At 44.9% G+C, this 27,994-nt stretch overlaps 1 protein-coding gene across 7 annotated transcripts in view; it reads right to left on the bottom strand.

Moving 5' to 3' along the window:
* Nucleotides 1–27,994, bottom strand: part of LOC126987501 (FERM domain-containing protein 8-like) — a 75,582-nt gene that overhangs the window by 24,183 nt on the left and 23,405 nt on the right. For 3 of the 7 annotated variants that reach the window (XM_050844473.1, XM_050844475.1, XM_050844474.1), the window contains exons 2-5: nt 17,144–17,540; nt 10,737–10,912; nt 2,197–2,247; nt 124–539 (exon numbers count right to left, since the gene is read on the bottom strand). In XM_050844473.1, the coding sequence (XP_050700430.1) occupies nt 124–539; nt 2,197–2,247; nt 10,737–10,912; nt 17,144–17,344 (844 nt within the window). In that variant the 5' untranslated portion in view covers nt 17,345–17,540. Of the gene's footprint in view, nt 1–123; nt 540–2,196; nt 2,248–10,736; nt 10,913–17,139; nt 17,645–27,994 lie in introns of those variants that run through there. The other 4 variants (XM_050844476.1, XM_050844477.1, XM_050844470.1 and 1 more) reach the window with 3 other exon arrangements.

Below are 27,994 nucleotides of genomic sequence, written 5' to 3'. Positions count from 1 at the left end.
GTAAGGGAAGGGGGATAAGATGGCAGTGATGGTGGTGGTAAATGGATGTATCGGGATGGACTGAAAGGCAGATGGACACACACACACACACACACACACACACACACACACACTGGACCTCACCCTTGTTCGCCTTCCTCTCATGGTCGACCTTGGCGTGGTGTTTGTCATACTCGTCTTGGTGTGGCTGGTGTGGCTGGCTCTGCTGTGTCACGTTGGGGTGGTTGACGACGCCCCCGACCATGGTGCTGGTGGTGGACGTGGGGGGTAGCTGGCTGTGGGTGTGGCCGGGGGGGAGGGTGTTGTGTGAGGGGAGGGTGTTGTTGGAGGGGGGCGGCGCGGAGGTGGTGGTCTGGGAGAGCATGTGTGAGGTGGAGGAGGGGCGGCGGGTGTCAGGGTCGAGGGTGAGCGGGGGGACGTCGAAGGCAGGGGGCGGAATGCTGGGGTAGAAGCCTGCTGCCTTGTCCAGGTGGTCGGCGCTGCCCTTGTTGTAGTCAGACCGGAGGAAGTCCGCCGCCGCCCGCTCCCGCAGAAACTCCCTGTGCCCGCGAGAGAGGAAGGTCATATGGCACTAAGGTCAGATATAAGTAAGGTAAGGTAAAGGTAAAGGTCTAGTAGTAGGTGCTAGAATAAGTAAGTTAAAGGAAACAAAGTCACGGAGACGTATGGAAGGTATTCTTAAAAGCTTCCGCCTCTCAAATCAATGATACCTAAAGGCCAAAAAAGAGGTAAAACGTGTTTTCATAAACGTTTTTCCACGTTCATGGCACAGAGGCTTTGTCACACAACACCAGGGTCATAAAACTACCCACGAAAAGCTCTACAATTCCTACAAAAGCCTTGCTAAATGTGGTGCTGGGGCGGCGCAGAAATGTTTTAAGAATATGGCGCTGATGTCAGCCTCGTCCCTTTACTTCAATGTCTTCTCTCTTCAAATTCAAACACAGGGAAGAGCTGGTTTGGGGCCACTACGCTGGGAGGTTTGCTTGTTTTTGCTTGTTTATCTGTCTGGCGTGCTACCGAACAAGTCAGGACACACATTGCGTTCTGTTCAAACACAGGATGTAGTTTGTTGATTTACCGATATTTTGACAGGTCTTTTTTTTTATATCATTGTTGTTATTTGTGTTCCCTGTCTGCCTGGCGTGTTATCATGATACATCAGAGCACACGGGGACGCGGGTTCGAATCCTGGCCGCCGCACAGCTGAGGCTTTTCAGTCACCGCCGAGTGGCCTAAGACTACCCACATCCTGGCCTGAAGACCACCCATCAACCCCTGGGCTCTAGATAACCTCTCCAAAGAGAGGCTCAAAGATGAGTTCTGGGGGGCAGCATGAGCCAACACAAGATGGCGCCACTATAAAAACTCGCCTGCGCCAGAACGGGCTGGGCCGACCATCAGGCCCCACCGGGAAGAAGCATACCGGCGCAATAGGCCGCGACATTAAAAAAAACAAAAAAAACATCGTCCTCTTTCTTTAAACACATATCAGAAGTTCTCTTATAATTACCTTTGGAGGAGGATTATAATTACTTGGAAGGTCTGCCGTTACTTTCCGTCTTTTTGTCTGTCCGGCGCAAATGTTTTCCAGCGGTGGATCAGTACCTCCGATGGGGTAATATGACGACCCCAGACTGATAACGTAAGTATTTTTTTTTAGTTTAAGAATTGCATTCAAAACGGTATTCTGTATATGTACTATTTAGATATCGACGTTTTCCTTGGCCCTTTGAATACACAGAAATGAATGTGACGTAGTTAGAGTAATAAATTCTCGCTCCTCTTTTTACATATCGATGTTTTCCTTGGTCCTTTGAATACACAGAAATTAATGTGACGTAGAGTAATAAATTCTCTCTCTCTCTCTCTCTCTCTCTCTCTCTCTCTCTCTCTCTCTCTCTCTCTCTCTCTCTCTCTCTCTCTCTCTCTCTCTCTCTCTCTCTCTCTCTCTCTCTCTCTCTCTCTCCCTCCCCACACACACACACATTGACGCACTAGTATTCTGTTAAAACATTCAAGGAGACTAAAGGGACGGTTAGTTTATTAATTAAAAACACAAAACTATACAACATTTTAGCCTGAGATCGACTCCTACGAACCTATGAACACTAGACACGGAAAAAAAATATACAAGTTTTGTGAATCCCAAACTCATCACAGTCCATGGCTCAAGAACTCGCAACTCTCACTCACCTGGAGATTGTGGCTGACCTGGGGAAGGCATCAGTCTCCCCTCGCGGACGCCTACAGCGGGGATAGAAAACGAGGGGTGAGTGAAGGCGGCCGTGAGCTTGGTGGCGACGGGGGCTGATGCTTGAACTCTGGCGCTTAGGGGAGGCTGTTAGTGTGTGTGAGGGGCTGCGTAAGAGTGTTAGGGAGTGTTTGTAGATCTGTGGGGGTGTAGGGGTGAATGGGGAGGCCCGCACGATGGTTTTATGTACGAGTAACTGATGAGGATGGGACAGGAGGGAGGAAGGAGAGGAAAGGAAGGGAGGTGTTGAAATTATCTCCAGATTGATAACTGAGAGAGAGAGAGAGAGAGAGAGAGAGAGAGAGAGAGAGAGAGAGAGAGAATATAAACAGGTCAAACAGGATCACACGACACGACACACGCGCGCACAACACCACGAGTGAGAAAAAAAGAAAAGAAAACGAGCTGACGCAATTAAGCAAATATGTATGTTAGGAAATTTGACAACCATTCCGTTTCTGTTCTTTACGGTTTATAGACAAATCGGCTTAGAATGGAACGAATGTAGGCGCGGAAAGTATGCGTATATACACACGAGACATCATACCTTTCAGCTTTAAAAAGTTACAGACGTTTATTTCGACATTCGACACGGCTTACGAATCAACGATAAATAGCGTGACTGAGCGAGTGTTGATTATTTTTTTGCAAACATTCCATAATTGCAGAATAATGACATAATAATAGAAAAATAAAAAAAAGAAGGTAATAATTAAGTCACTCATTTCATACACACAAGTCCACCTTAAGGGTAAAGGCCTCACTGAACGGCCTCTACCTCTTCTCTGTCTTACGTTAGTGACCTCCATTCTGCTTCGACAAATGCTCTGATTTCATCCTCCGCCTGATCAGCACCACCTGTTAACTCATCTCTCTCTCTCTCTCTCTCTCTCTCTCTCTCTCTCTCTCTCTCTCTCTCTCTCTCTCTCTCTCTCTCTCTCTCTCTCTCTCTCTCTCTCTCTCTCTTTTCTCTTTTTTTCCTTAATTCACTGTCGCTTATTTTCAACATCCATTTCTGCTCATCTAGGGGACTGATTCGATTTATATAGTTTTTTTTAATTATGTTCCCAAGATGCCCGTCCGTGGCTTTCAATGATAATAATACAAAAATGTTTTCATTCCTCTCTGATTTCTCCTTTAACCCGGTAGCAGCGACGGGCCAAATTTGCGGCTTTACCGTGTACCAGCGATGGGCCAAATTTCTGCCATGATATAAACCTCCCAAAATAGATGATGCATAAACTGATCACACATGCGTTGATATATATTATGAAATGGTTTGCGTGAGTGATGATTCTTTCTCATTACTTTACTTAGAGGGGCCGTTAACCTAACCTAACCTAAGTAACATGACCCCCGCAGCTACCGGGTTAATAATCTAATTGGCACTCTGTCACTTAGCTTGCCTACCTGTTGTCACTTCCACGCATGACATGATATAACTAAGTCCATTGTTTTCCTTCTCGTCCTTAGAATACCTGGAAGCGTTCTCTGTTCCCTGATCCGTGATGCTCGCTTCCTATAACCTTTAATTAACTGGCGAGGACACGAGCAAGGGCAAACTAATTAGAAATGCAGTGTTGTTACATATTCAAGGCTCAATGTGTGTGTGTGTGTGTGTGTGTGTGTGTGTGTGTGTGTGTGTGTGTGTGTGTGTGTGTGTGTGTGTGTGTGTGTGTGTGTGTGTGTGTGTGTGTGTGTGTGTGTGTGTGTGTGTGTGTGTGTGTGTGTCGCGACTTATAACATTTTGCGCACTGGTATTATTATTGCTGTTTCCTATACTACTTCTGTCGCGGGAAAAATTGTATCAAATAATAATAGTGACCGTCTGTCTGCACGTTTCCCGCCGTGTTTTGTCGCCCCGTTGCTGCGTCAGAATGTCAAACAATTGCTGATAGTTATAATAGTTGGTTAGTTAGTCCGGTGAACGCGACGTGACGGGAACTGCTGACGCGGCGGTGTTTCGCTTTCGTTCATTTTTCGACGTTGAATTTATTGTTTCTTTTATGCGGAAATGAAGCGAAATGACCTGATGAGAGAGAGAGAGAGAGAGAAAAAAAAACATATAGATTTACATAGAAAATCAGACCACACAGACCCCATGGTCCAGACTTGGTGGTCTGTCCTTAAACCTAAGTGATTTTACATTAATCAGAAGACTCCAAAACGTTGCATTTCTACTTTAGTTGATATTAAGTTGAAGGAAGTGACGGTCGAGCTTATTTTTGAAGGAGTCAATCGTGTTACACTGGACCACTGACGGTGGAAGCTTATTCCATTCTCGCACTACAACGTTGGTGAAGAAAAATTTGGTGCAGTCTGAATTTACTTGTCTACATCTGAGTTTTACACCATTGTTCCTCGTGCGCAAAGTGTCATCGATCATAAACAATGTTGATCTGTCTACATTCGTGAAACCATTAATTATTTTAAAACATTCGATCAGTTTTCCTCGGAGGCGACGTTTCTCAAGAGAGAACATGTTAAGGGTAGAAAGCCTTTCTTCGTAGGATTTGTTGCGCAAGGAAGGGATCATTTTCGTTGCCCGACGCTGAACACCTTCTAATTTAGCAATATCCTTTGCATGGTGGGGAGACCAAAACTGTACCGCATATTCCAAGTGGGGTCTGACTAAACTGTTGTAGAGCGGGAGTACTACATCTTTATTCTTGAATAAAAAGTTTCTTTTAATGAAGCCCAACATTCTGTTCGCTTTATTTGCTGCATCGATGCATTGCTGTGAGAATTTGAGGTTTGACGCGATTTTGACCCCCAAGTCTTTGACGCATTGAACGCTTTTGAGTTTAACGCCGCGCATTTCGTATTCGAACTTCTTATTCCTCGTTCCAACTTGAAGGACCTGGCACTTGTCTACGTTAAAGGGCATCTCCCATCTATCCGACCAAGCTGAAATTTTGTGCAAATCCTCTTGGAGGTTTTGCCTGTCTTCGTCAGTGAGAACCGAGTTGCCAATCTTTGTGTCGTCTGCAAATTTACTAATGCGGTTATTGAGTCCAACATCCACGTCGTTGATGTAAATAATGAAGAGCACTGGGCCAGGACCGAGCCCTGAGGGACGCCACTAGTGACAGGCGCCCACTCTGAGTTAAATCCGTCAATCACTACTCTTTGTTGTCTGTTGCTCAACCAATTCGCGATCCATTGGTTTACTTGACCGTCAATACCTATTTGCTTTAATTTGTAAAGTAATTTATGATGCGGGACTTTATCAAACGCTTTCTGGAAATCAAGATAGACTACGTCCAGTGATTTGGTTACGTCATAAACAGTGAAGAGGTCGTTATAAAAGGTTAATAGGTTTGATAGGCAGGATCTTTTGTTTCGGAAGCCATGTTGTGAGTCCCCAATCAATGAGTGGCTTTCAAGGTAATTCACAATTTTGTCTCTAATTATGCCCTCAAGTAGCTTACCTACAACCGAAGTTAGACTAATGGGCCTGTAATTACCTGGTACTTTTTTGTCTCCTTTCTTGAAAATCGGTGTCACGTTAGCCTTTTTCCAATCTGAAGGGACGATGCCTTGTCGCAAGGACATATTGAATACGGTTGTGAGGAAGGAGAGTATTTCGCTCTTTGTTTCTTTCAGCAGAGTTGGATATACTTTGTCAGGTCCAGGACTTTTATTTGTTTTAAGTGAATGGAGCTTTAAGGACTTCATCGGTTGTTATTTCAAAATTAGGCAATGAATGCTCGAGATTTACAATAGTACTGGTGTTGGTGGTAGCGAGAGGAAGACTGTTAGTATTAAACACCGAGGAAAAGTAATTGTTTAAGAGGTTTGCAATGTGTTGGCTGTCAGTCACTAGTGCACCGTCGCTGTTTGTTAAAGGTCCAATACCACTTTTGATCGCCTTTCTGTTGTTTATGTAACTGAAGAAAGATTTCGGATTATTTTTACAGTTGGCTGCAATATTTTCTTCGTATCTACGCTTTGCCTGACCTACTAGTCTTTTTACTCGTCGCCTGGCATCATTATAAAGTCTAATGTTTTCGGGCGTGCTTTGTTCTTTCTTTAACCTGTAAAACAATTTTCTCTCATTGACTGATTGTTTAATTTCGCTATTAAACCACGGTGGGCTTTTATTAGTGTTAATTCGCTTCTCGCACAAGGGGACGAATGTGTTCTGCTGAGTGAGTAAGTGATTTTTAAGGCTTAGCCAGGCTTCCTCTACGTTGCCGTCATCTGATAGTTGTATTTCTGTTAGTTTTGTTCGGATTTCTACGAAGTTAGCTCTTTTGAAATTGGGCACCTTTACTTTATTTTCAGTCACTGATGATTGAGCTTTAATGTCGACGCGCACTAATTTATGATCGCAAGAACAGAGGTGTTCTCCTACCGTGACACTACTGATTAGGTTATCTTGGGTCGTTATAACAAGGTCGAGTATATTATTTTGTCGAGTTGGCTCAGAAACCATTTGGCTTAGATAATTTTCTTCTAGAAATTCGATCATTCTATGTGACTCGCCTTCTGTACCTGACAGTGTCGCCCAGTCGATATGGGGAGGTTAAAGTCTCCTAGTATCAGTGAGTCGCTGTTATTAAGTGACTGCCTTAAAACGCTGTACATTTCAAGGTCGTCATCGAATGATTGCCCGGGAGGTCTGTAGGTTACATATATATTTAAGTTGACTTTTTAAATGTTTACTCGCACGCACAAATGTTCAACGTTACTGTTTCCCGGTGTTTTGTCAGTGGGTTGCAAATAGCTTTTGACATAAAGGGCGACGCCACCGCCTCTACGGTTTACACGATCTTTGTTGAAGAGTCTGTAGCCATCTATGTTGTATTCGGAACTTAAATCAATATTTGTGGTGTCGATAAATGTTTCGGTTATAGCAATTATGTCAAAATTTTCTGTTAGAGCAAGACATCTCAGTTCATCAAATTTGTTTCTTAGGCTACGCGCATTGAAACTAAGGATTTTTAAGTTATCTAGAGGCTTAGTAATAGAGGTGGTGGTACTTGCGAACGAGCGAGCGAGCGAACGAGAGAGAGAGAGAGAGAGAGAGAGAGAGAGAGAGAGAGAGAGAGAGAGAGAGAGAGAGAGAGAGAGAGAGAGAGAGAGAGAGAGAGAGAGAGAGAGAGAGAGAGAGAGAGAGAGAGAGAGAGAGAGAGAGAGAGAGAGAGAGAGAGAGAGAGAGAGAGAGAGAGAGAGAGAGAGAGAGAGAGAGAGAGAGAGAGAGAGAGAGAGAGAGAGAGAGAGAGAGAGAGAGAGAGAGAGTGTGTTACAGGAACGACCCATCAAGTCAGTGTGTTTCAAGAAGCCCACGGTGATGAGACGGGAGGGGAGGCGAGGGTAGTGAGTGAGCCAGAGGAGACACGACATGAGACAAAGAGTGTAGTGGATGGGTAGATGTGTTTCGGGGGGGGGGGGAGGAGGAGGGAGGGAGGGGGGGCATGCCTGAACCGCTTATCAAGGGGGGCGGAACAGTACTTAGCAGAGGGGGCATGGGAGGGGGGGGGCACAAATGGGGGAGGGGAGCTTATAAGTTACTACAGCAGCACTACAACTTGCCACTACCCACTGTACTTGAAGCCAGCAGAGGCACTACGGTTAAGTGGACGCAAGGGGCAGGGAGAGGGGAGACTATACATGATCAGCCGCCAGACTACAAGGAGAGGGAGGCTCGTAGCTGCTGCCTGTATGTCTATATGGCTGTTGGCTGGCTAAGGGGCAGTCTATATATTCTACATTGTATCATCATCAGACATCAATTAAGCTAGCAGAGCATTGCTTGTATTATGACCAATGTTACTGTTACTAGTACTACTACTACTACTACTACTACTACTACTATTACTATAACTACTACTAGGTCTCTCTCTCTCTCTCTCTCTCTCTCTCTCTCTCTCTCTCTCTCTCTCTCTCTCTCTCTCACACACACACACACACACACACACACACACACACACACACACACACACACACACACACACACACACACACACACACACACACACACACACACTAACAGTCCTCTCACCTGCGGGTCCTGGGGCAGCAAGCGAGCGAGCGATGGGCCAAAATTTAAACCAAAGAAGAAGACTAGAGTAAATAAGGGATGGAGCCACAAACGAGGAAGCAAAAAAACAACAAATAATCCGACATACAATAATAATAATAATAACAACAATAGAGAATAATATATATGAAAAACGACTATTATCAGCAATTATATCAAAGCATCCGTAGAGTAAAAAAGGACATAATTAGTAAGCCAAGAGAGATGGAGGAAATTTTTTTAGTATCTCCATAAAATAACTAAGAAAAAAGAAATACTGCTTGCTGAGAGAGAGAGAGAGAGAGAGAGAGAGAGAGAGAGAGAGAGAGAGAGAGAGAGAGAGAGAGAGAGAGAGAGAGAGAGAGAGAGAGAGAGAGAGAGAGAGAGAGAGAGAGAGAGAGAGAGAGAGAGAGAGAGAGACACATATACACACACACGGTAGAGTGAAAAAATAAAAGTACACAATCAGTCAGTCAGTTGGTAGGCGCAAAAAAAGTATGTTCAGAATGCAGCAACTACGATAGCCAACAATCTACGGATGAAGCCGAGTGGTGGTGGCGGTGGAGGTGTGGCAAGGTGGAGATTAAAAAGTGTGGAAGAACAGAAGGACAAGGAGGAGTGGAGTGGAGGCGGTGGAGTAGCAAAGAGATGGATGACGAGGAGGAAGAAAAAGGAATAGAAAAAGGAGGAAGAGGAAAGAAAAGGAAAAGAAAGAGGAAAAACATGGGAAAGGAAGAGGAGAGGAGGAAGAGTAGAGGCAAAATTTACAAGAAGAAGAGAAGAATTTAAAAACACTGGGTTTACATAAGAGTGGAGGAGGAGGAGAAGGAGGAGGAGGAGGAGGAAGATGTAGAAGAGGAAGGAAAAGTAGAAGTTATGCAGTTGTTAAAAAGTTCATGTTGCTATTTCTACTGTTGTTGTTGTTGTTGTTATTGTTGTCGCTATTATTATTGTTGTTACTGCTGAAGGAGGAGGAGGAGGAGGAGGAGGAGGAGGAGGAGGAGGAAGATGTAAAAGAAGAAGGAAAAGTATAAGTTATGCCGTTGTTAAAAAAGTTGCATGTTGTTATTTCTATTGTTGTTGTTGTTGTTGTTGTTACTGCTGATAGTTTCGATGATGCCATGTCCATTACTTACACCAGTGACTCCTATAATGCTCTTCGATATATGCCTGTCTGTCTCTGTCTTTGTCTGTCTTTGTCTGTTTCTCTTTATCTGTCTGTGAGTCTGTCCATCTGCCTGACTATTTTCTTCACATTTTCTTCCTCCCTCTTATTGTTACCTCCTATCTCTCCTTCCCTCTTTCCCATTCCCCCCTCTCTCTTTTCTTCTCTCTCTTTCCATTTAATTCTCTTCGTCTTCCCTAGTTTCATCCTTCCTATCTATTTACATCCTTGCACCTTTCCCTCTCTATCTCCCTCTCTCCCTCCTTCTCTCTCCTTGCCGCTCCTGTCTCTCTTTTTCTAACTTTCTCTCTTCCCATCTACTCACTGTCCTTCTCCTTGTATCTATTTCTATCCTTCGTCCCTCTCTCTAATTGACTCTCTCTCCTCTTCCTCCTCCTTCATTCTCCTTCTCCTTCCACGCTCAAGCTCCTCTTCTTTCCTTCCCATTCTCTGTCGCGTCTCTCGTTTTAACTAACATGTCAAAATTCGCAGTGTTCCTGTAATGAGTTTGTGGTTTTATCTGTCCTACATGTTTGTCCTTCACCGTGCCCCCTCCCCCTCTCCCTCTCTCTCTCTCTCTCTCTTCTTTCCTCTTTCCCCCTCTCTCCCTCACACCACACTCTCCTCCTTCTCTCTCCTTTAGTCCTCCTTCTATGTTCTTTTCTGTTCCCCTTCTACCTTCCTGTCTCATTCAGATATCCTTTCTCTCCCTCTCCCTTACCTCCTCACACCTTTCCTCCAGCCTCCTTCTCTTATTCCATCCTCTTCCATCGTCTTTCCTGTTTTCATTTGTCTCGCTCTTTTTTTCTCACTCTCTTTCAGCCCATCCAGTATTCTCTTTCCCTCTCCCTCTCTCTCTCTCTCTCTCTTACACCCTCACACCTGTTCCCCAGCATCCCATATCTTGTTCCCTCCTTTTCCATCTTACATCTTTGACCTCTTTCTCTCTCTTCTCTTCTTCCCTTTTCATACCCTCACATGTTTCCTAACCTCCCTTTCTTATTCCCTTTCTTTATCGCATATTTTTCCTCTTCTCCCTTTTCATCTTACTTCTTTTCTCCCTTCCCTCTCTCTCTCTCTCTCTCTTCCCCTTCCCTTCCCACACCTTCCCCTTCCCTAGCCTTCTCTTCTTCCCTTTTCATACCCTCACATGTTTCCTAACCTCCCTTCCTTATTCCCTTTCTTTCCTTTCTGTATCTCATATTTTTCCTCTTCTCCCTTCCCTCTCTCTCTCTCTCTATTCCCATTCCCTTCCCACACTTTCCCCTTCCCTAGCCTCCCTCCCCCGTTACCTGGCTATGGTGGCGGAGCGGGGGAAGGCATCGTAGTCCCCGTAGGTCCTCCGCGTCGGGTACTCCACCGGGATGACTGTGATGTAGTTCTGGCCGGCGTCCGTCTGGTGCCCGCCAAGCCCGCCGCTGTCGTCCTCTTCGAAGCCGTATTCGGACATCTTCCCCAGAGGCATCGGCTGCGAAGATCACCGGGGGGAGAGGAAAGGAGGGTGAGGTGGGTAGGGAGGGCTGACTAATATATCTACTTACACACTTAAGGGGCTATTACTCTGGGCAAATTTTCCGTGGATCTTCAGTTAAACCACGATTTCCGCTGGCGTGGTTCTCATATTTCCGCGGTTTTCTGACGTGTCCACGATCTTCCAAAGTTACGTTAGATTTCACCGAAGGACGACGGTATTACTCACCATCATCATCAGCAGCAATAACAAGAAACAAATGAGAACCACGCTAGCGGAAATCGTGGTTTGACTGAAGATCCACGGAAAATTTGCCCAGTGTAATAGCCCCTTTATATATCTACTTACATACTTACACGCCTACACGCACACAGACATATATGCATAAATAGACATACAATCACCACCACTACAAGCTGACAATTTTAAGTCATCGCCGAATGGCCTAAGACTACACACATGCTGTCCTGATGACTAACTATCAACCCGGAATCTAGATAGACTCTCTAAAGAAGATCAAAGATGAGCTCCGGGGAACAGCATGAGCCAAGCAAGATGGCGCCACTATAAAACACTTGCCTGCACCATTGCGAGCTGGAGCCTCACCTAGAAAGCTTAACCGGCTCAATAGGCCAAACGTAAAAAAAAAAAGAAAGAAGAAGAAAGTCAAGAGAAGAAACATGGAAAGAAGTGGGTATGTGAGCTACAATACTTGCACACTCCCCCCCCACCCCCCACCCACACCCATACCAACATCAACCCACACCCACCCCCGCCCCCACCCACCCATACCAACATCAACCCACCCCCACCCCCACCCCCACCCACCCATACCAACATCAACCCACACCCACCCCCACCCCCACTCACCCATACCAACATCAACCCACCCCCATCCCCACCCCCACCCACCCATACCAACATCAACCCACCCCCATCCCCACCCCCACTCACCCATACCAACATCAACCCACCCCCATCCCCACCCCCACCCACCCATACCAACATCAACCCACACCCACCCCCACAAAATCCACCTCCCCACCCCACCCCAATATACCAACACCCACCCACCCCACCCCCATCCCCACACCCACACCCACACCCACACCCACAGGGTAACAGGTGGGTATGAATGGTATACTGCTTACTAACATACGCATATCAAACATTATCCTACACACACACACACACACACACACACACACACACACACACACACACACACACACACACACACACACACTTAAGATCGTTTGTTTTCTATATTTTTTTTTTGTTATTTACGAATACTCTGATTATTATTATTATCATTATTATTATTTTGTTATTACTGTTGTTATTATAATTCTTATTACACCTACTTATAACGAAACCCAAAAAAACGTGAAAAATAAAATCTATGTACTGGATGTGTTTGTTCTTTTACGGGGAGGCATTTGGAGGCTGGGGGAGCGAATACACGAGATGGGAACGGGGAGGGGGGGGGGGGGGGCATGGGTTGGAGGGTATGGGTGGGTAGCCCTGACCACATAATCTTACATGTTTCCTCCCCCACCTCCACCTCCACTCCCTCCTCGTTCATTCTTTACTGCGGACTCAACTCTCATTCCTTCCCATTTACTTTATTTATTTACCCATTTACATCTCTCTCTCTCTCTCTCTCTCTCTCTCTCTCTCTCTCTCTCTCTCTCTCTCTCTCTCTCTCTCTCTCTCTCTCTCTCTCTCTCTCTCCGTTTCTACCGCCCCTCCGCCCTTCAGTACTCCCCCCCTCCCTTCCACTCTAGTCCATCCACTCCCCCACCACCAATTCCCCATCTCCCTCCTCCTACTCCTTTCCCCCCCCTTCCCTCACCACCAGTCAGCCCCTCTCAGCCTTCCTCCCCCCGTCCCTTTCCCTCCCTCCCAACACCCAAACATCAGTATTCCTTGCCTTGCCCGGACGAGGGGAGAATAAGTCTGTTAATCCTCGCTGGCCTTTCGAAAGTACGTACAGACAGACAGACGGACATATAGGCCGATAGCTAAACACTTTGACAGCTGGTTAGAAAGGCGGACAGACAGAAAGACAGTTTAGAGAGATGCGACACAGAAAGACAGATAATTAGGTTGACAGAAAATAGACAAAGTTAGACAAGACAGAAAAAGATATATACAGAGAGACAGACATAGATAGAGACACAAGTTGGCAAAAATACAGGCATAGACAGACAGGATACAGACACAGACGGAAAGATAGAGAGTAAAATAAACACACACACACACACACACACACACACACACACACACACACACACACACACACACACACACACACACACTGCTGTTATTGTTGCTGTTGCTGTCGCTGTCCTTTGTCCTGCTATGCGACATTCTCAAAAAGGGAGAATATCGCTATGCTGTTTGAAGTTAACGTATTGCCCCTGTCAATAATTCTCTCTCTCTCTCTCTCTCTCTCTCTCTCTCTCTCTCTCTCTCTCTCTCTCTCTCTCTCTCTCTCTCTCTCTCTCTCTCTCTCTCTCTCTCTCTCTCTCTTATAACAACTCAGCACACAAGTCCCTTCCCCTGCAAGTTAGGCCTTCGTCTTAGCTAGCCTCAAAGTCAAGCAGATTATCAGGTATCCACTTAGTCAGCCATACTTTATTTTTCGATACTAAACTGACAGTGATATTGAAGACCAGGTGATAAGAAGTGTTATGCAGAGGATACTTGGTGAGTCTGCCTTGGGATAGAGGGTGAAGAAGGAGGAGGAGGAGGAGGAGGAAGAAGAAGAGGAGGAGGAGGAGGAGGAGGAGGAGAAAGAGGAAGAGGAAAAAAAAGAAAAAGAAAAAGAAAGAGAAGAAGAAGAAGAAGAAAAGATGATGATGATGATGATGATGAAAAAAGAAAGATGGGGATGAAGAAGAAAAAGAGGAGGAGGAGGAGGAGGAGGAAAAGAATAAAAGCAGGTGGAGGAGGAGAAAGAGGGAGAGGAAGAAGAAAAAAAGGAGGACGAGGAGGAAAAGAAGAAAAGAGGAGGAGGTGGAGGACGAGGAGGAGAGGGAGGCAGAAAACCAGGTCTCGAATCAGGAGGAGGAGCTCAAAAAACATGGAAAACCAGACATCATAAAGCCTGTTGGCCCATCACGACGCTGCTTTGCTCCGGACGCTACAGTGTAACGGTCAGTGATTTTTAAAGGAGTAGATGTTTTTCGCAATCACTACTGCGAGAAGGTTGATCCAATGGCGGTTGACTCGGTTTGTGAAAAAAACTAAAATTCCTGCAGACTATATCACCTCTATTTAATCGGTAGACCGTTATTTCTAGATCTTGAGTTAGTTTCGATTTTAAAAAAATAATCAAAGTTACTAAACTTCTTTATTTACTTGAAGACCGGAATCTCATTTCCACATAAGCGTCACTTTTCAAACGCAAATAGACTGAGTCGCTAAAGTCGTTCTCCATACGGCTGAACACGTGAGGATGTAATCACTATCGTAGCGCGTCGCTGAACTCTCTCTTTGAAATTAGGGGACCAGAACAGCACTACAAATTCCAGGTGGGGTCTTACCATATATTTACGATATAAAGATAATATTATACTCTGTGTCTTACACTCGAGGTTCCTCCCTATGAACCCGAACATAAAATAAGATTTTTTTTTAACACTGGTTTGTATGTTTTAGGTTACTGTTGATGGTGACCCCAAGATCCGATTCCTCCTGTACAACCTGCGGAGGCTTCTTTTGCATGTTGCATGTATTGTTACTAATTCTGTACCCAAAATGCATGACTCTACACTTGCCAAAATTGAAGGACATTTGCCACTTTTCAGACCACTGGCTAAATCTGATTAAAAGCCCTTTTGATTGATTTCGCCATCACCCTCCGTGAAGGCCATCTCACTTATTTTGGCGTCGTCAGCAAACATCGACAGGGAGGATTTCAGTCCTGTTTCTATCTCGTTGATGTATATGATACAAAAATGGGTCCCAGCACTGACCCGCGCGTTCCTCCACTACAGCGTGGTAATAGCACAATTATATACACAGAATGCGCGACAAGTTTGTGCTGTTACCACTATTGTTATTACCACTACTTCTACTGCAACTTATATTACTACTATGACAGAAAAACAAAAACAATAACAACAACAACAACTACTACTACTACTACTACTACTACTACTACGGGCCTCCATCCATTAGAGTTGCGTTGTCAGCGGTATCTTTTCTCATATCCTTTCACAAAGTAATTCATTGGCCCCACCCCTACTACTACTACTACTACTACTACTACTACTACCACTACTATACTACTACTTTCATTATTACTTGTACCATAACTAAAATAGTGTTCAAACGTTCCTCCGGTACCTAGGCAGCGTTTGTCAGGTCTCTCCTCATTGTGTGGACTCCTCCCTCACTCTCATGGATGTTGTCTATCAATCTACATATATTATAGTGTTGGCGACACCCCGAGGTGTTTGCATTGTCCGTCACGCTATCTTAAATGTGGCCGGCTGTGGCCGTAGAGTTTTCCACATCACTGCCTGGGCAACGCTCCCCCAGTAACACAAATTGTCTTCCAGGGATCTCAAAGTTGGTGGCAATCTGCTGGAAATCTTACTGAAAACCTGCAGATCAGTCTGCTAGCACTAAATGTGGCAAGAAAATTACCGAGACTGTGCTGCTAAACTATCAATGTGTTAACAATGTATAAGTGTCAACCAAACGGTTACCACAGTTTACCTTTCCCAGGTTTCCCCCAGGCACCCATTTATCGGCCACTAGGGTAAGACAAATAACACAGAAACATGCAGCACTGTAGCCTGTTTGATGGACACAGAGCCAGAGAGGAAGCCAGCCAATCAAGACGAGGCCCGACAAACGCCGCCCAGGTTCAGAGAAAAACTTCGGCTGGTCAGTCTGTAATACTTCTGTTTGTAGATCCTAAGTCTATATATACCAAGTCAAGTCACTGCTTCAAAACTGCGACCGGTACGCGCAGGGGGCGGTTTGGGGGCGGAGCAGCGGGATGACGTCACATGAAGGTAAAAAAACAATACCCGCCAGTTCAGGGGTGACTAAAGTTGCGGCCGTGTGTGCAATTCGGATGTGCATGCTTGCTTGCTTTCACAGCGCGTTCAGGCAAACCACTGACGAAAAAAAATCTGGCTTCTTATTGTGCTATTGCGTGACTGTAATTCCAATGCCTACAAACGGCGGTGTGGGGTGTAAGGGAGGGCATGTTGAAGTGACTGATTTAAATTAGTTCGCCTTTCTTCGTTTTCTCTAAATCCCTGTTTCTCCATCGTAAGAACTTAGATCCTTTCTTTGTGCCTAACAGGAGAAGAGTAATAATTTCCTTTGTCAATAAAATAAACAAACCATCGCAAAAACTTAAATCCTTTCTTTGCTTCTAAAATGTTGTCTTTCTTTGTTCCTAAAAAGTTGATTTCTTCGTCGATAAAATAAACCATCGCAAAAAAAAAAAATCCTTTCTTTGTTCCTAAAAAAAAATTGATTCGTTTCTTTGTTCTTGTTATATAACTTTGTCTTCTTCCTTTACATCACCTTCCTCCTTCTTAAGCCCCGTTCACACTGTGCCGACTCTGGGCCACGACAACCCAGCGACTTTTCCATTTGACAAGTTGGTTCCCACGCTCCAAGAAGGGGGGTGAGGTGTTATTGGGGTCTTGGTGTCTTGCCGACTTTCTGGGACATTCGGTTTTGTTTAAATAAAAAATAAAAAAATAATAAAAACTAGTTGCCAGCATGTCATCCTAACCCTCACGACTCCAGACTCCCGTCACGACGTCAGCGCAGCATTCGGCAACAGTCTCAAGACCTCTTTCAAGACATGCCCGACCCTCTCACATCAACACCCAAGACCTCGTGTACCCTAGAGTCGTGGGTAGTCGTGGCCCAGAGTCGACACAGTGTGAACGGGGCTTGAAGGTTCTTTCCCTTCTTCCTTAACATTATTTTCCCATTCCTTTCTTCATCTTTTCACTCCTCACCTCTACTTGTATATACGCAGAAGCCTGTCCACTTAAAATTAGTATCACTCGTAGTTTAATAATGGTAACGCAAGGAGGAGGAAGAAGGGAAGGAAAGGAAGAGTAATAATTCAAAGGATGCGAAGGATATGAGACTAGGGAGGGTGGGAGAGGGAGGAAGGGGGAGCAAGAAGAAAGAAAACGGAGAATGTGATGGGAGACTAAAGGAACATCGGCAGGCACCTACAAGCCCCATCCATCGGTGCCACAACCGCGCAGGGAACGACTCGGACAGCAAGGAGAGGTCGTCTATGTTGATGTTGCTGCTGCTGTTACTGGCGCTGCTGGCCCGGCGGCTCATCCTGCTACACTGGCTGCTCCTGCGACTCACGCGGCCCAGAGCGCTGCCGGAGAAGGAGTCACTGATGCTATTGTCGTCGGCGTCCATTGCGAACTTGGGTTTAACGGAGTCCAATCAGAACTTTTCCGTGTCTGTGATGAGGTGGCAGCGAGTGGGCCCCGTTGAGAGTACTGCCAGTCTGCCGCCGTTTACACTTCTTTCAAAGCCACTGTCTTCATCTATGGGCGAGTATTTGTTGAGGGTTCTCCTGAGTTCTCTGGTGGGGCCGCGACAAGTAAGCTCCCTGGTAAAGTATTGTCACCGTTTCACTGTCAGTCTTTAACCCGGTAGCAGCGACGGGCCAAATATGTGGCTTTACAGTATACCAGCGACGGGCCAAATTCTTGCCTTGATATAAACCCCCCCAAATAGAGGATACATAAACTGATCACAAATGCATTGATACATATAATATAATGGTTGGCGTGAGTGATGATTTTTTCTCATTACAGTAATTCGCTTAGAGGGGTCTTTAGGAAACATGATCCGCGCAGCTACTGGGTTAATAACGACATATGCTCCCTGGGCTTGAATAAAGGTAGTATTCACCTCATTTCTGGTGAGGTTATGAGTACAAGGAAACAACGATGCATGGAAGAAGAGTACGCAGTGGCAGAAAGGTTGGAAAGTTTCGTTTAGTCGGCGCAACATCTGTGGTCATATGCCGGAGAGAGACAGAAGGGGAAGGAATTATAGGAGAAGGGAACAGACCCCAGGAGACGGGACACAACCCCCGATTAATACCTGGTGCCCATTCACTGCTGGGTGGACAGGGGCGTAGGGTAAGGCACATGAGGAATAAGAAACACTTCGAATCATAGTAGTCTACTTTGAGACCGCGTTAGAGGCGCGAGAGATGCTAATACTGATCATCATGCACTTGCACCTTTGCCACGGAAGCGCGTGATGTTTTACTTTTTGTCTGTTCTCGTGTTAGGTAATCTTTTAGTTCAGCAACAGAGGATTTGGCATAAGCGAGAGTATTTCCTCTATGGTGATGTTTTCCGAGACTCTACACGGCTCTCTCATTTCCCTTCGTCGTTCACGAGTGAGCACCACGCAGCCTCGAATGACAACCAAACAGCCGAATGCTTCAGCCGTTCCTCGTAGGGCCCGCACTTCACACTAATAGGTGCTTCACTCCGGACTCCGCAAATAGCAACGAGCAGGTCTTGCGTAACTATCCGCTCGCTGCTCTCCTCAAGCCTTCACTGTGTGGCGTGCATCACGGTGCATGCCTCCTCACTCAAGGCCTCGCTGACCCCCTCTCCCGCCCTCCTCCGAGCCCCGCGTGCCCGATGACCCTTTTACCCGTGACTTGGGAGAGCCTGTTAGTGTTGAGTGTTTGCCTCTAACGCCATGCACACGTGTCTACTGAAATTACCCAGGGATCAGTCCACTCCACTAAGCAGCTCACTAAAAACAAATAGGGATGAGGAGGTGACCTGCTTTCCGATTCACAGCTTCAGATGCACGCTTTACGTCTATCTCTCTTGCTTTGGACATCCTCTCACACCTTAGTGTTTGCATCAAGGCCACGCCAGGTCACTAATGGCTCACCAGGCAGAGAGAGAGAGAGAGAGAGAGAGAGAGAGAGAGAGGAGCATGAAGTGACCTGCTCTGAGACTCACATGCAATTACCGAAACACCTTTATGTTATTTGCTTTCTTACCAGGGGCCTTGATCTTCCTCTTAGTGTTGAGTGTTAGCATCAAGCCCACGCCCGGACACTAAAGGCTCACTTCAGGCAGAGAGAGGGAGAGAGAGAGAGAGTATGAAGTGACGTGCTCTGCGATTCACTCTCTCTGAAACACGTATTTTCTTTATTTGCCTTTTTTCTTGACCTTGATTCTCCTCTTAGTGTCGAGTGTTAGCATCAAGGCCACGCCCGGACACCAAACACCCACTTCAGCCAGAGAACACAGTATGAAGTGACCTGCTCTGCGATTCACACTCTCCGAAATGTTTAATCTCCCTCGTTCCACATTTCCCTTCCTACCTGTTTCCATTTGAGGCCAGGCAAGCCAGGCCACCAAACAGCTTCCTTTCAGCAATGTGGGACAATTTGGTGACCTGCTTTGCAATTCAAACTCTGTGAGACTTACTTTATCTTATCTCTCGCTCTGCCTTTCTCTGGCGGTTTCGACCTGCGGCCAAGCAAGCACGGCACCTAAACAGCTTTCGTCCAGCGAAGAAATACGATTAGATACATTACATTAAAAAAACAAAACAAGAACACACGGAGTCTGCAAGAGGTCGGAAAGCCTACACAGGGCAGCGCTTGTAAACCTAATCCCACCTATCGCCACTTTTTTTTTTTTTAACGTCGTGGCCTATTGCGCCGGTAGGCTTCTTCCCGATGGATCCTGATGGTCGGCCCAGCCCGTTCTGGCGCAGGCGAGTGTTTATAGTGGCGCCATCTTGCACTGGCTCATGCTGCCCTCCCGGAGCTCATCTTTAATCCTAGAATCTAGAGTCCGGGTTGATAGCTGGTCTTCTGGACAGCATGTGGGTAGTTTTAAGCCCCTCGGAGGCGGCTGAAAAATCCCAGCTTGGTGGCACCGGGCGGGGATTGAACTCCCGTCGTCCTGAACGCGGCGCCGTCACGCTATCCATTCAGCCACCGCCTATCTAACAGTTCATGAAAATTTATCTGGTCTTTTATCGAAGGGATTATTAGCATTGACCATACGACTGCCAGGTCTGTTCCACTCATCCACCACTCTAATAATAAGCCCCATATGTTTTTCTTGGTTATGAATTTATCTAACTTAACCCATTACTACGCGTCCTAAACCACGCTCTCTTCCACCTCTCTCCCTCTCACGTTTCAGTGGCGCCACGTGATCCTGATGCTGAAACACACGCTCTCCTCCCTCGTTCCTCCTCCCTCACGTTCTCTGGCAACACGTGACTTGCTCTTGAAACATGTATACAATCTCTCTCTCTCTCTCTCTCTCTCTCTCTCTCTCTCTCTCTCTCTCTCTCTCTCTCTCTCTCTCTCTCTCTCTCTCTCTCTCGCGTGTGTGCGTTCGTGTGTCATTCATTTCATTTCATTTCATTTCCTCTCTTTTTTTCCCATTTTTCACCCCTTTCGTTACTGTTGAAGCATGATCCATCTTCTCTCGTTTTACATACCTCACGGCAACAGGAGGTCTTACTGTTAAAACAATATATAGGTCGGTACTATAAGACACTTTCGCTTCTCACATCAGCTATTTCTAAAGGTCAAAGAGGGGGTCAGTCGGGTTATAATGAGTGTTTCTTCAGGTTCATGGTACAGAAGAAGGGTCAAACTACCACCAGGGTCATAAAACTACTCCTGGAAATGCCCACAACTCCTACGAAAGCCTTGTCAAATAGGTGTTCTTGGACGGTGAAATGTCTTATAACGCGACCCTATCTCCTCTCTCTCACGTTTCACTGGCAACACGGGATCTTACTGCTGAAACACTCTATACTTCCTGTCTCACGGTTCACTGGCAACACGGGATCTTACTGCTGAAACACTCTATACTTCCTGTCTCACGGTTCACTGGTAACACGGGATCTTACTGCTGAAACACTCTATACTTCCTGTCTCACGGTTCACTGCCAACACGGGATCTTACTGCTGAAACACGCTATACTTCCTGTCTCACGGTTCACTGGTAACACGGGATCTTACTGCTGAAACACGCTATACTTCCTGTCTCACGGTTCACTGCCAACACGGGATCTTACTGCTGAAACACTCTATACTTCCTGTCTCACGTTTCACTGGCAACACGGGATCTTACTGCTGAAACACTCTATACTTCCTGTCTCACGTTTCACTGCCAACACGGGATCTTACTGCTGAAACACTCTATACTTCCTGTCTCACGGTTCACTGCCAACACGGGATCTTACTGCTGAAACACTCTATACTTCCTGTCTCACGGCTCACTGCCAACACGGGATCTTACTGTTGAAACACGCTATACTTCCTGTCTCACGGTTCACTGCCAACACGGGATCTTACTGCTGAAACACTCTATACTTCCTGTCTCACGGTTCACTGCCAACACGGGATCTTACTGCTGAAACACTCTATACTTCCTGTCTCACGGTTCACTGCCAACACGGGATCTTACTGTTGAAACACGCTATACTTCCTGTCTCACGGTTCACTGCCAACACGGGATCTTACTGCTGAAACACTCTATACTTCCTGTCTCACGGTTCACTGCCAACACGGGATCTTACTGCTGAAACACTCTATACTTCCTGTCTCACGGTTCACTGCCAACACGGGATCTTACTGTTGAAACACGCTATACTTCCTGTCTCACGTTTCACTGCCAACACGAGATCTTACTGCTGAAACACGCTATACTTCCTCTCTCTCATGTTTCACTGGCAACACGGGATCTTACTGTTGAAACACGCTATACTTCCTGTCTCACGGTTCACTGGCAACACGAGATCTTACTGTTGAAACACGCTATACTTCCTGTCTCACGGTTCACTGGCAACACGAGATCTTACTGTTGAAACACGCTATACTTCCTGTCTCACGGTTCACTGGCAACACGAGATCTTACTGTTGAAACACGCTATACTTCCTGTCTCACGGTTCACTGCAAACACGGGATCTTAATGTTGAAGCACGCATTATCTTCTCTCTCTCTCAGGTTTCACTGGCAACACGGGATCATACTGTTGCAACTCGCTTCGTCCCCTCTCTCGTTTCATCTCACGTTTCACCAGCAACACAAGATCTTAATATTGAAACACGCAGTATCTCCTCTCTCTCTCTCGCCCTCACGTTTCACCGGCAACACGAGATCTTACTGTTGCACACGCTTCGTCTCCCCTCCCGTTTGAGTGGCAACACGTGACCTTACTGTTGCTACGTCTCAGAAGCATCGGCCGAGCATGAATAAGTGAGAGCCATGCAGCCGACGTCCGCGCCCGCCTCCTCTTCCCCCACACCTGCAGCTTGATCGGCGCGGCGCCACGCAGGTAACACACGCACGCACTTACAAACAAGCATCAACGAACGAGGCTGCAGCTCTGACAGACACACGCACGCAAGTAGTAACAAATGTACGGAAGTGGGGGTAATTTGGAAGTGGGGGGGACTGGAAGTGGGGGTTGGGGGGGTCAGCGGGGGGGTTACGGGAGTGGGGGTAATTTGCAGGGGTTACGGAAGAGGGGTATCTAGACCCCCTAACCCCCCCCACACACACACCCACCCATCTCTTTTACCTTTTCACCCCCCCCCCCCCCTCACCCCCTCTCGGACTAGCGTACGGAAGCGAGAAGGTGACGGGAGTAGGGGTGCCCAGCAGGGAGGAGGGGGGGACGGGAGAAGGGATACTTGAAGGGTTAAGATAAGATCTTTCTTTGACCCTCGAATGACCACCAGATTATAATCACGGAAAAGGTTAAGGACATTAGGTTAATGACCAGGCTGAAATATGAATTTACTCTCTAATGCAAGTCCGAAAATAAAATAAAAAATCGCCATTGAACGTAAGACTCGATAAATTATTTAAGTTTTTGCTGGATGTATTGTATCAATATCTTCTTATTTCTCATTTCTCAACTTGTTTCTTCTTATTTCTTTCCTCAACTTATATATATTTTTTTTACTCCTGTTATTTGGTGCCATCTAACCCTAAACACTGCAGCAACAAGTCTTTTTTTTTCTGATCAATTTACCTTTTCCGTGAAAAGGGATCGTATGTGTGTGTGTGTGTGTGTGTGTGTGTGTGTGTGTGTGTGTGTGTTTCATTCCCTCCGATTCTTGAGAAATCTGCGGCTAGCTCGAAATTTTGTGGGCCATCTTTTTAGCCGATTATATGCTCGAAGCGGAATTTAGTGAGGATTCTTATGGTATCTTCAAATTCCTCATACGTCTATTAGTTCCCGAGTTACACCGAGAAAACTGATTTTTTTTTCTCTCGTCAGAGTAGCATAACAAATAAAAAACACTCATTAATTAATGTCTTATATCTCATTTCTTAACTTATTTCTTCTTATTTCTTTTCTCAACTTGCATTTCTTTATATTTTCTGCCTGCTCTTCGGTGTCATATGACCTTAGACGTTGCCGCATCGAGTTTACCTTTTTCCGTGAAAAGGGATCGTAATGTGTGTGTGTGTGTGTGTGTGTGTGTGTTCCATTCCTCCGATTCTTGAGAAATCTGCGGCTAGCTCGAAATTTTGTGGGCCATCTTTTTAGCCGATTATATGCTCGAAGCGGAATTTAGTGAGGATACTTATGGTATCTTCAAATTCCTCATACGTCTATTAGTTCCGAGTTACACCGAGAAAACTGAATTTTTTCTCTCGTCAGAGTAGCATAACAAATAAAAACACTCATTAATTAATGTCTTATATTTCATTTCTTAACTTATTTCTTCTTATTTCTTTTCTCAACTTGCATTTCTTTATATTTTCTGCCTGCTCTTCGGTGTCATATGACCTTAGACGTTGCCGCATCGAGTTTACTTTTTCCGTGAAAAGGGATCGTGTGTGTGTGTGTGTGTGTGTGTGTGTGTTCCATTCCCCTCTGATTCTTGAGAAATCTGCTGCTTGCTCAAAATTTTGTGGGCCAACTTTTTTAGCCGAATATATGTTTGGAAGCGGAATTTAGTGAGGATTCTTATGGTATCTTCAAATTCCTCATACGTCTATTAGTTCCCGAGTTACACCGAGAAAACTGAATGTTATTCTCTCGTCAGAGTATCCTAACAAATAAAAATCACTCAGAGCTCCTCATCTACGTTCCTTAGAAAGATTGCCATATGTTACTATTAAGAAACTTATCCCAACAACTGCAAATTTGACGCACTTTCATCGAAAACTTAATTTTAATAATTTTTATTTACTTTATGGCGCGTTTCGCGTCATCGTCCTACATAACCTTTTACCCTTGATGACATGAAATGCGTCATCGTGCGCGAGAGGGTTAAATAAGTCAGATTTATCTCAAATTCACTGTCTGGGCAGACAAATATTCGGAAAAGAGAAGGCAAACCAGTTTGTAGATATATATAAATATGCCGTATATTCACGTCCTTATGGATATCTTCTTGTTGATTAGGTATAAATACTCCTGAATCCTACAGTTTCGCTCAAACATTGTTGGAGAGCCTCCCAGATGAACGCGTATTCAATGGTGAACTCCAGGAAAAGGAACTCTTACGTTCTATACTCCCAACATAACGAACCCTATGGTTTAAGCTCTCAGCTACTTCTGATCTTACTCTCTTAAGCCTTTGCAGTTACTTTCTTAAACCATCGAAGCCCGCCTTCCTGAAGTCAGGTATTAAGTGTTGTTTCTGCTGACTCTATCCTCCCATTTAATATTAAATTTAATTTCCTTATGATCACTGTTACCTAATGAACACCCAACCTCAATGTTGCTTATTATGTCCTCTTTATTAGTTAACAACAAATCCAAAACATTTTCTTCCCTCGTTCGCACTGTTTTGTATATAGAACGAACTTACATTAGCTGAACTCACACTGTTTTGATTATAGAACGAACTTACATTAGCTGAACTCACACTGTTTTGAATATAGAACGAACTTATATTAGCTGATCTCACACTGTTTTGAATATAGAACGAACTTACATTAGCTGAACCCACACTCCTGGAAGAAGCTAAAATTTTCTAAAGGCTACAATAAAATCAATATGACCGATGAAGATGCGGCACGTCACAATGAACAAACTCACTGTCTTCTCTGTAAATACGGGTTTTAAAAGGTAAAGGAGTAAAACATCATGACCATGAAAAATCAGGAAACAATTACATTGAAGCTTATTGTAATAGATGCAACCTTCAAATGAAAAAATCACAAATTGCAGCGCACTCTCATTGCATATTATGCGGATTACGACATGGCGTTAATCCCGCGTGAATTAACGCTACCTGGCTTTGAAAATCAAACTAAGACCAAAACATTCAGTTCAGAAATACCATGAAGTCATCATAAATGACTTGAGATTTATTGACACGTATGTCTTTATGTCTGGTTCACTCGCGGCTTTAGCGAACCAATTCATCAGCACTGGGAACGAGCCCATGTGCACACAACAGATGTTGAAAGATGTGCCAGCACCTGCGTTACCATTATTGATCAAGGAAAGCAGGTTTTTGTTATGACTATATGGACTCGATGGAACGACTTTCTGAGACACGTCTTCCATCCCGCGAAGATTTTTTCAATTCGCTTCAAGAAGCAGAACTTTCCGAAAGTGATTATAAACATGCTCAGAATGTTTGGAAAGTAGCTGGATGTCAGAGCCTGATGGACTATTTGTTGCTTTATGTAAAAGTGGATGTTGGCCTTCTATGTGATGTCTTCCTAGAGTGGAGAGGTATTTTGAAAACCCAGTGGAGGTTGGATACTGTAAATTATGTTAGCCTGCCAGGATTTGCCTATGACTCTTTTTTGTTAAAAACACAGCAGGAAGTAGAGATGTAGTAGCCCACACATATATCATTGCATTCAAACAAATGTGCGTGGGGCTACACAAGTGTTGTGCGTCGTTTTGTACGCACCAATAACATCTACACGAACCTCATTTAATCCAAAACATGATAGAAACACTTTCCTTTCATATCTTGACTTCAACAGTCTTTACCCACTGTAATGCAAGAGAAGTTACCATGTGGAGATATGAGAAAACTAGATGAGACAGAAATGCACTGGTTTTTGAGCGGGAGGGGGGCTAGGTCAATCAAGCAACCGATGGTGATTTTGGATACCTCATTCTGTGCAATACTGAGGCTGTCTCACGTGAAGTCATTGAGAAAACGGATGACCTCCCACTGACCATCAGAAGACACAATATCATCAATAGAGATATATCGTCAGCCGCACACGAATGGTATGAAGAAGAAAACCGTCCAGTACCGTGTAAGAACATAAAACAGATTGGAACACATGTTGCTCAGGAGAAAATACTGTTTGCTCTGTCCCTCCTTAAACTGCTATTCAACTAGGCCGGGTTGTTAAAAAGTGCATGCTATTTATATGTTTAAGCAAAAGCACTTTCTTGCGGACTTCATTCAGGATAACATAGAAGCCCGCAAAAGTGCTACTTGTCCTATCAAGAAAACTGCAATCAAGTGTATTTCAAACAGCATTTTTGGTCGATACCTGATGAACGCGGCCAAATATAGTGAAGACATAGATATTGTCACCAACCGCGAAAAGTTTTTGAAGCTGGCCCGAAGTCCTTACTTTAAACGCGTTGTACCCCTCAATGATGGTCATGTAGTTGTAGTTCGCCATAAGAAATATTCACAGGCGAATCATCCAAACTACATTGGCTACTACGTCCTAGAGCTGTCCAAGCTGCGACTATATGATTTCTTTTACAGTATCATGAAGGCTCATTACGGGGATCGGGCGAAACTAGTGTATTGTGACACTGATTCCTTAATAACAGAAACTGAAACTCCTGATCTATTAACAGAGTACTCGCAGGAACCCTTTAAAAGCTATATAGACACAAGTAACTTTAGCTCCTCACATTCCTTGTACAACACAGACAACAAAGGCAAGCTCGGATTTCTCAAGTCTGAAGTGAGGGAAAGAACCATCTCAGAATTTGTAGGTGTAAGAACAAAGTGCTACTCCATCCCCATGGCAGACAGTGACCGGTTGAGTTCAGCTAAGAGCGTTCCAAAGCTCATAAAGAAAAAAATTGCTCATCAGCGATACAAAGACGTCCTATTCCAGAAGCAAACATTTACCTTTGGCTATCAGGGATTCACAGTGCGTAATGGACGAATGAGTACAGTAAAATATCCCAAGAGAGGGATATCTGTAGTTCAGGACAAAAGACACTGCTTTAGCACCTTGGAGTTACGACCTTACGGTCATCCCGATAATTCTACAGGGGTAGAGGAGGAGGAGGAAGAGAAGGAAGCTGTAATCATAATTTGACCAAATTCCAATAAACATTGAGTTTGTTTGACTTGTTTATATGTCCTTTATCAAAAAATGAATGAAAAAAACAATAATTGTCTTAAAATTTATTCGATTTGTGGAAACATGTAGACAAAACGCGTCTATGTTTCGATCTGGCTCATATAAAAAATATAAAAAAGACTCGCGAAATGTGCGCGGCGGCGGCAGCAGCGGGTCCTGCGGCGACATCATGCGACGACAGGATGCGACAGGATTGCGTGGGCTCGGGGCGGGGCGGGGCGGGGCGGGGCGGGGCGGCAGCACTGGGGCTAGTGGTGGTGACGAGTGAGGTCCTGTATGGAGCCAGACCACTGATTTAAGCGTGTTATACAAACCACGATAAAGGAACTAGAAAATTATTTATGCTGAGAATAGCTTCATGGAATGTAATACACTTCAATATGAAAAATCAATAAAGTCAATACTTACTTTTTATGAACACGTGTTAAATGTTTGATGTCATACGGGCATTATAAACTTGCTGTAAGCGAATCTCATCACGTGTTCATCATTCCTCGAATATTCGGTCTTGGAAAACTCCATACAAATTTTTCAAGAGTTTCTCTTACACCCAAGTGTGAAACATTGTAGGCAAAAGTACGACATAAGCCCCGCACACATCGCTTCGCGTGCTTTGAAGTCGAAATGCATTTTTATATATCCTGAGCCCAGGGTAAGCAATATATTTAAAATAATCAGAGTATAATTTGAGGTCGAGAGCATAACTATCTAAGAACAC

This window comes from Eriocheir sinensis, chromosome 65, assembly GCF_024679095.1.
Source record: "Eriocheir sinensis breed Jianghai 21 chromosome 65, ASM2467909v1, whole genome shotgun sequence".
Classification (NCBI taxonomy): domain Eukaryota; kingdom Metazoa; phylum Arthropoda; class Malacostraca; order Decapoda; family Varunidae; genus Eriocheir; species Eriocheir sinensis.
Note: the sequence above shows the minus strand (reverse complement) of the source record. Positions and strands in the feature narration are given on the sequence as shown.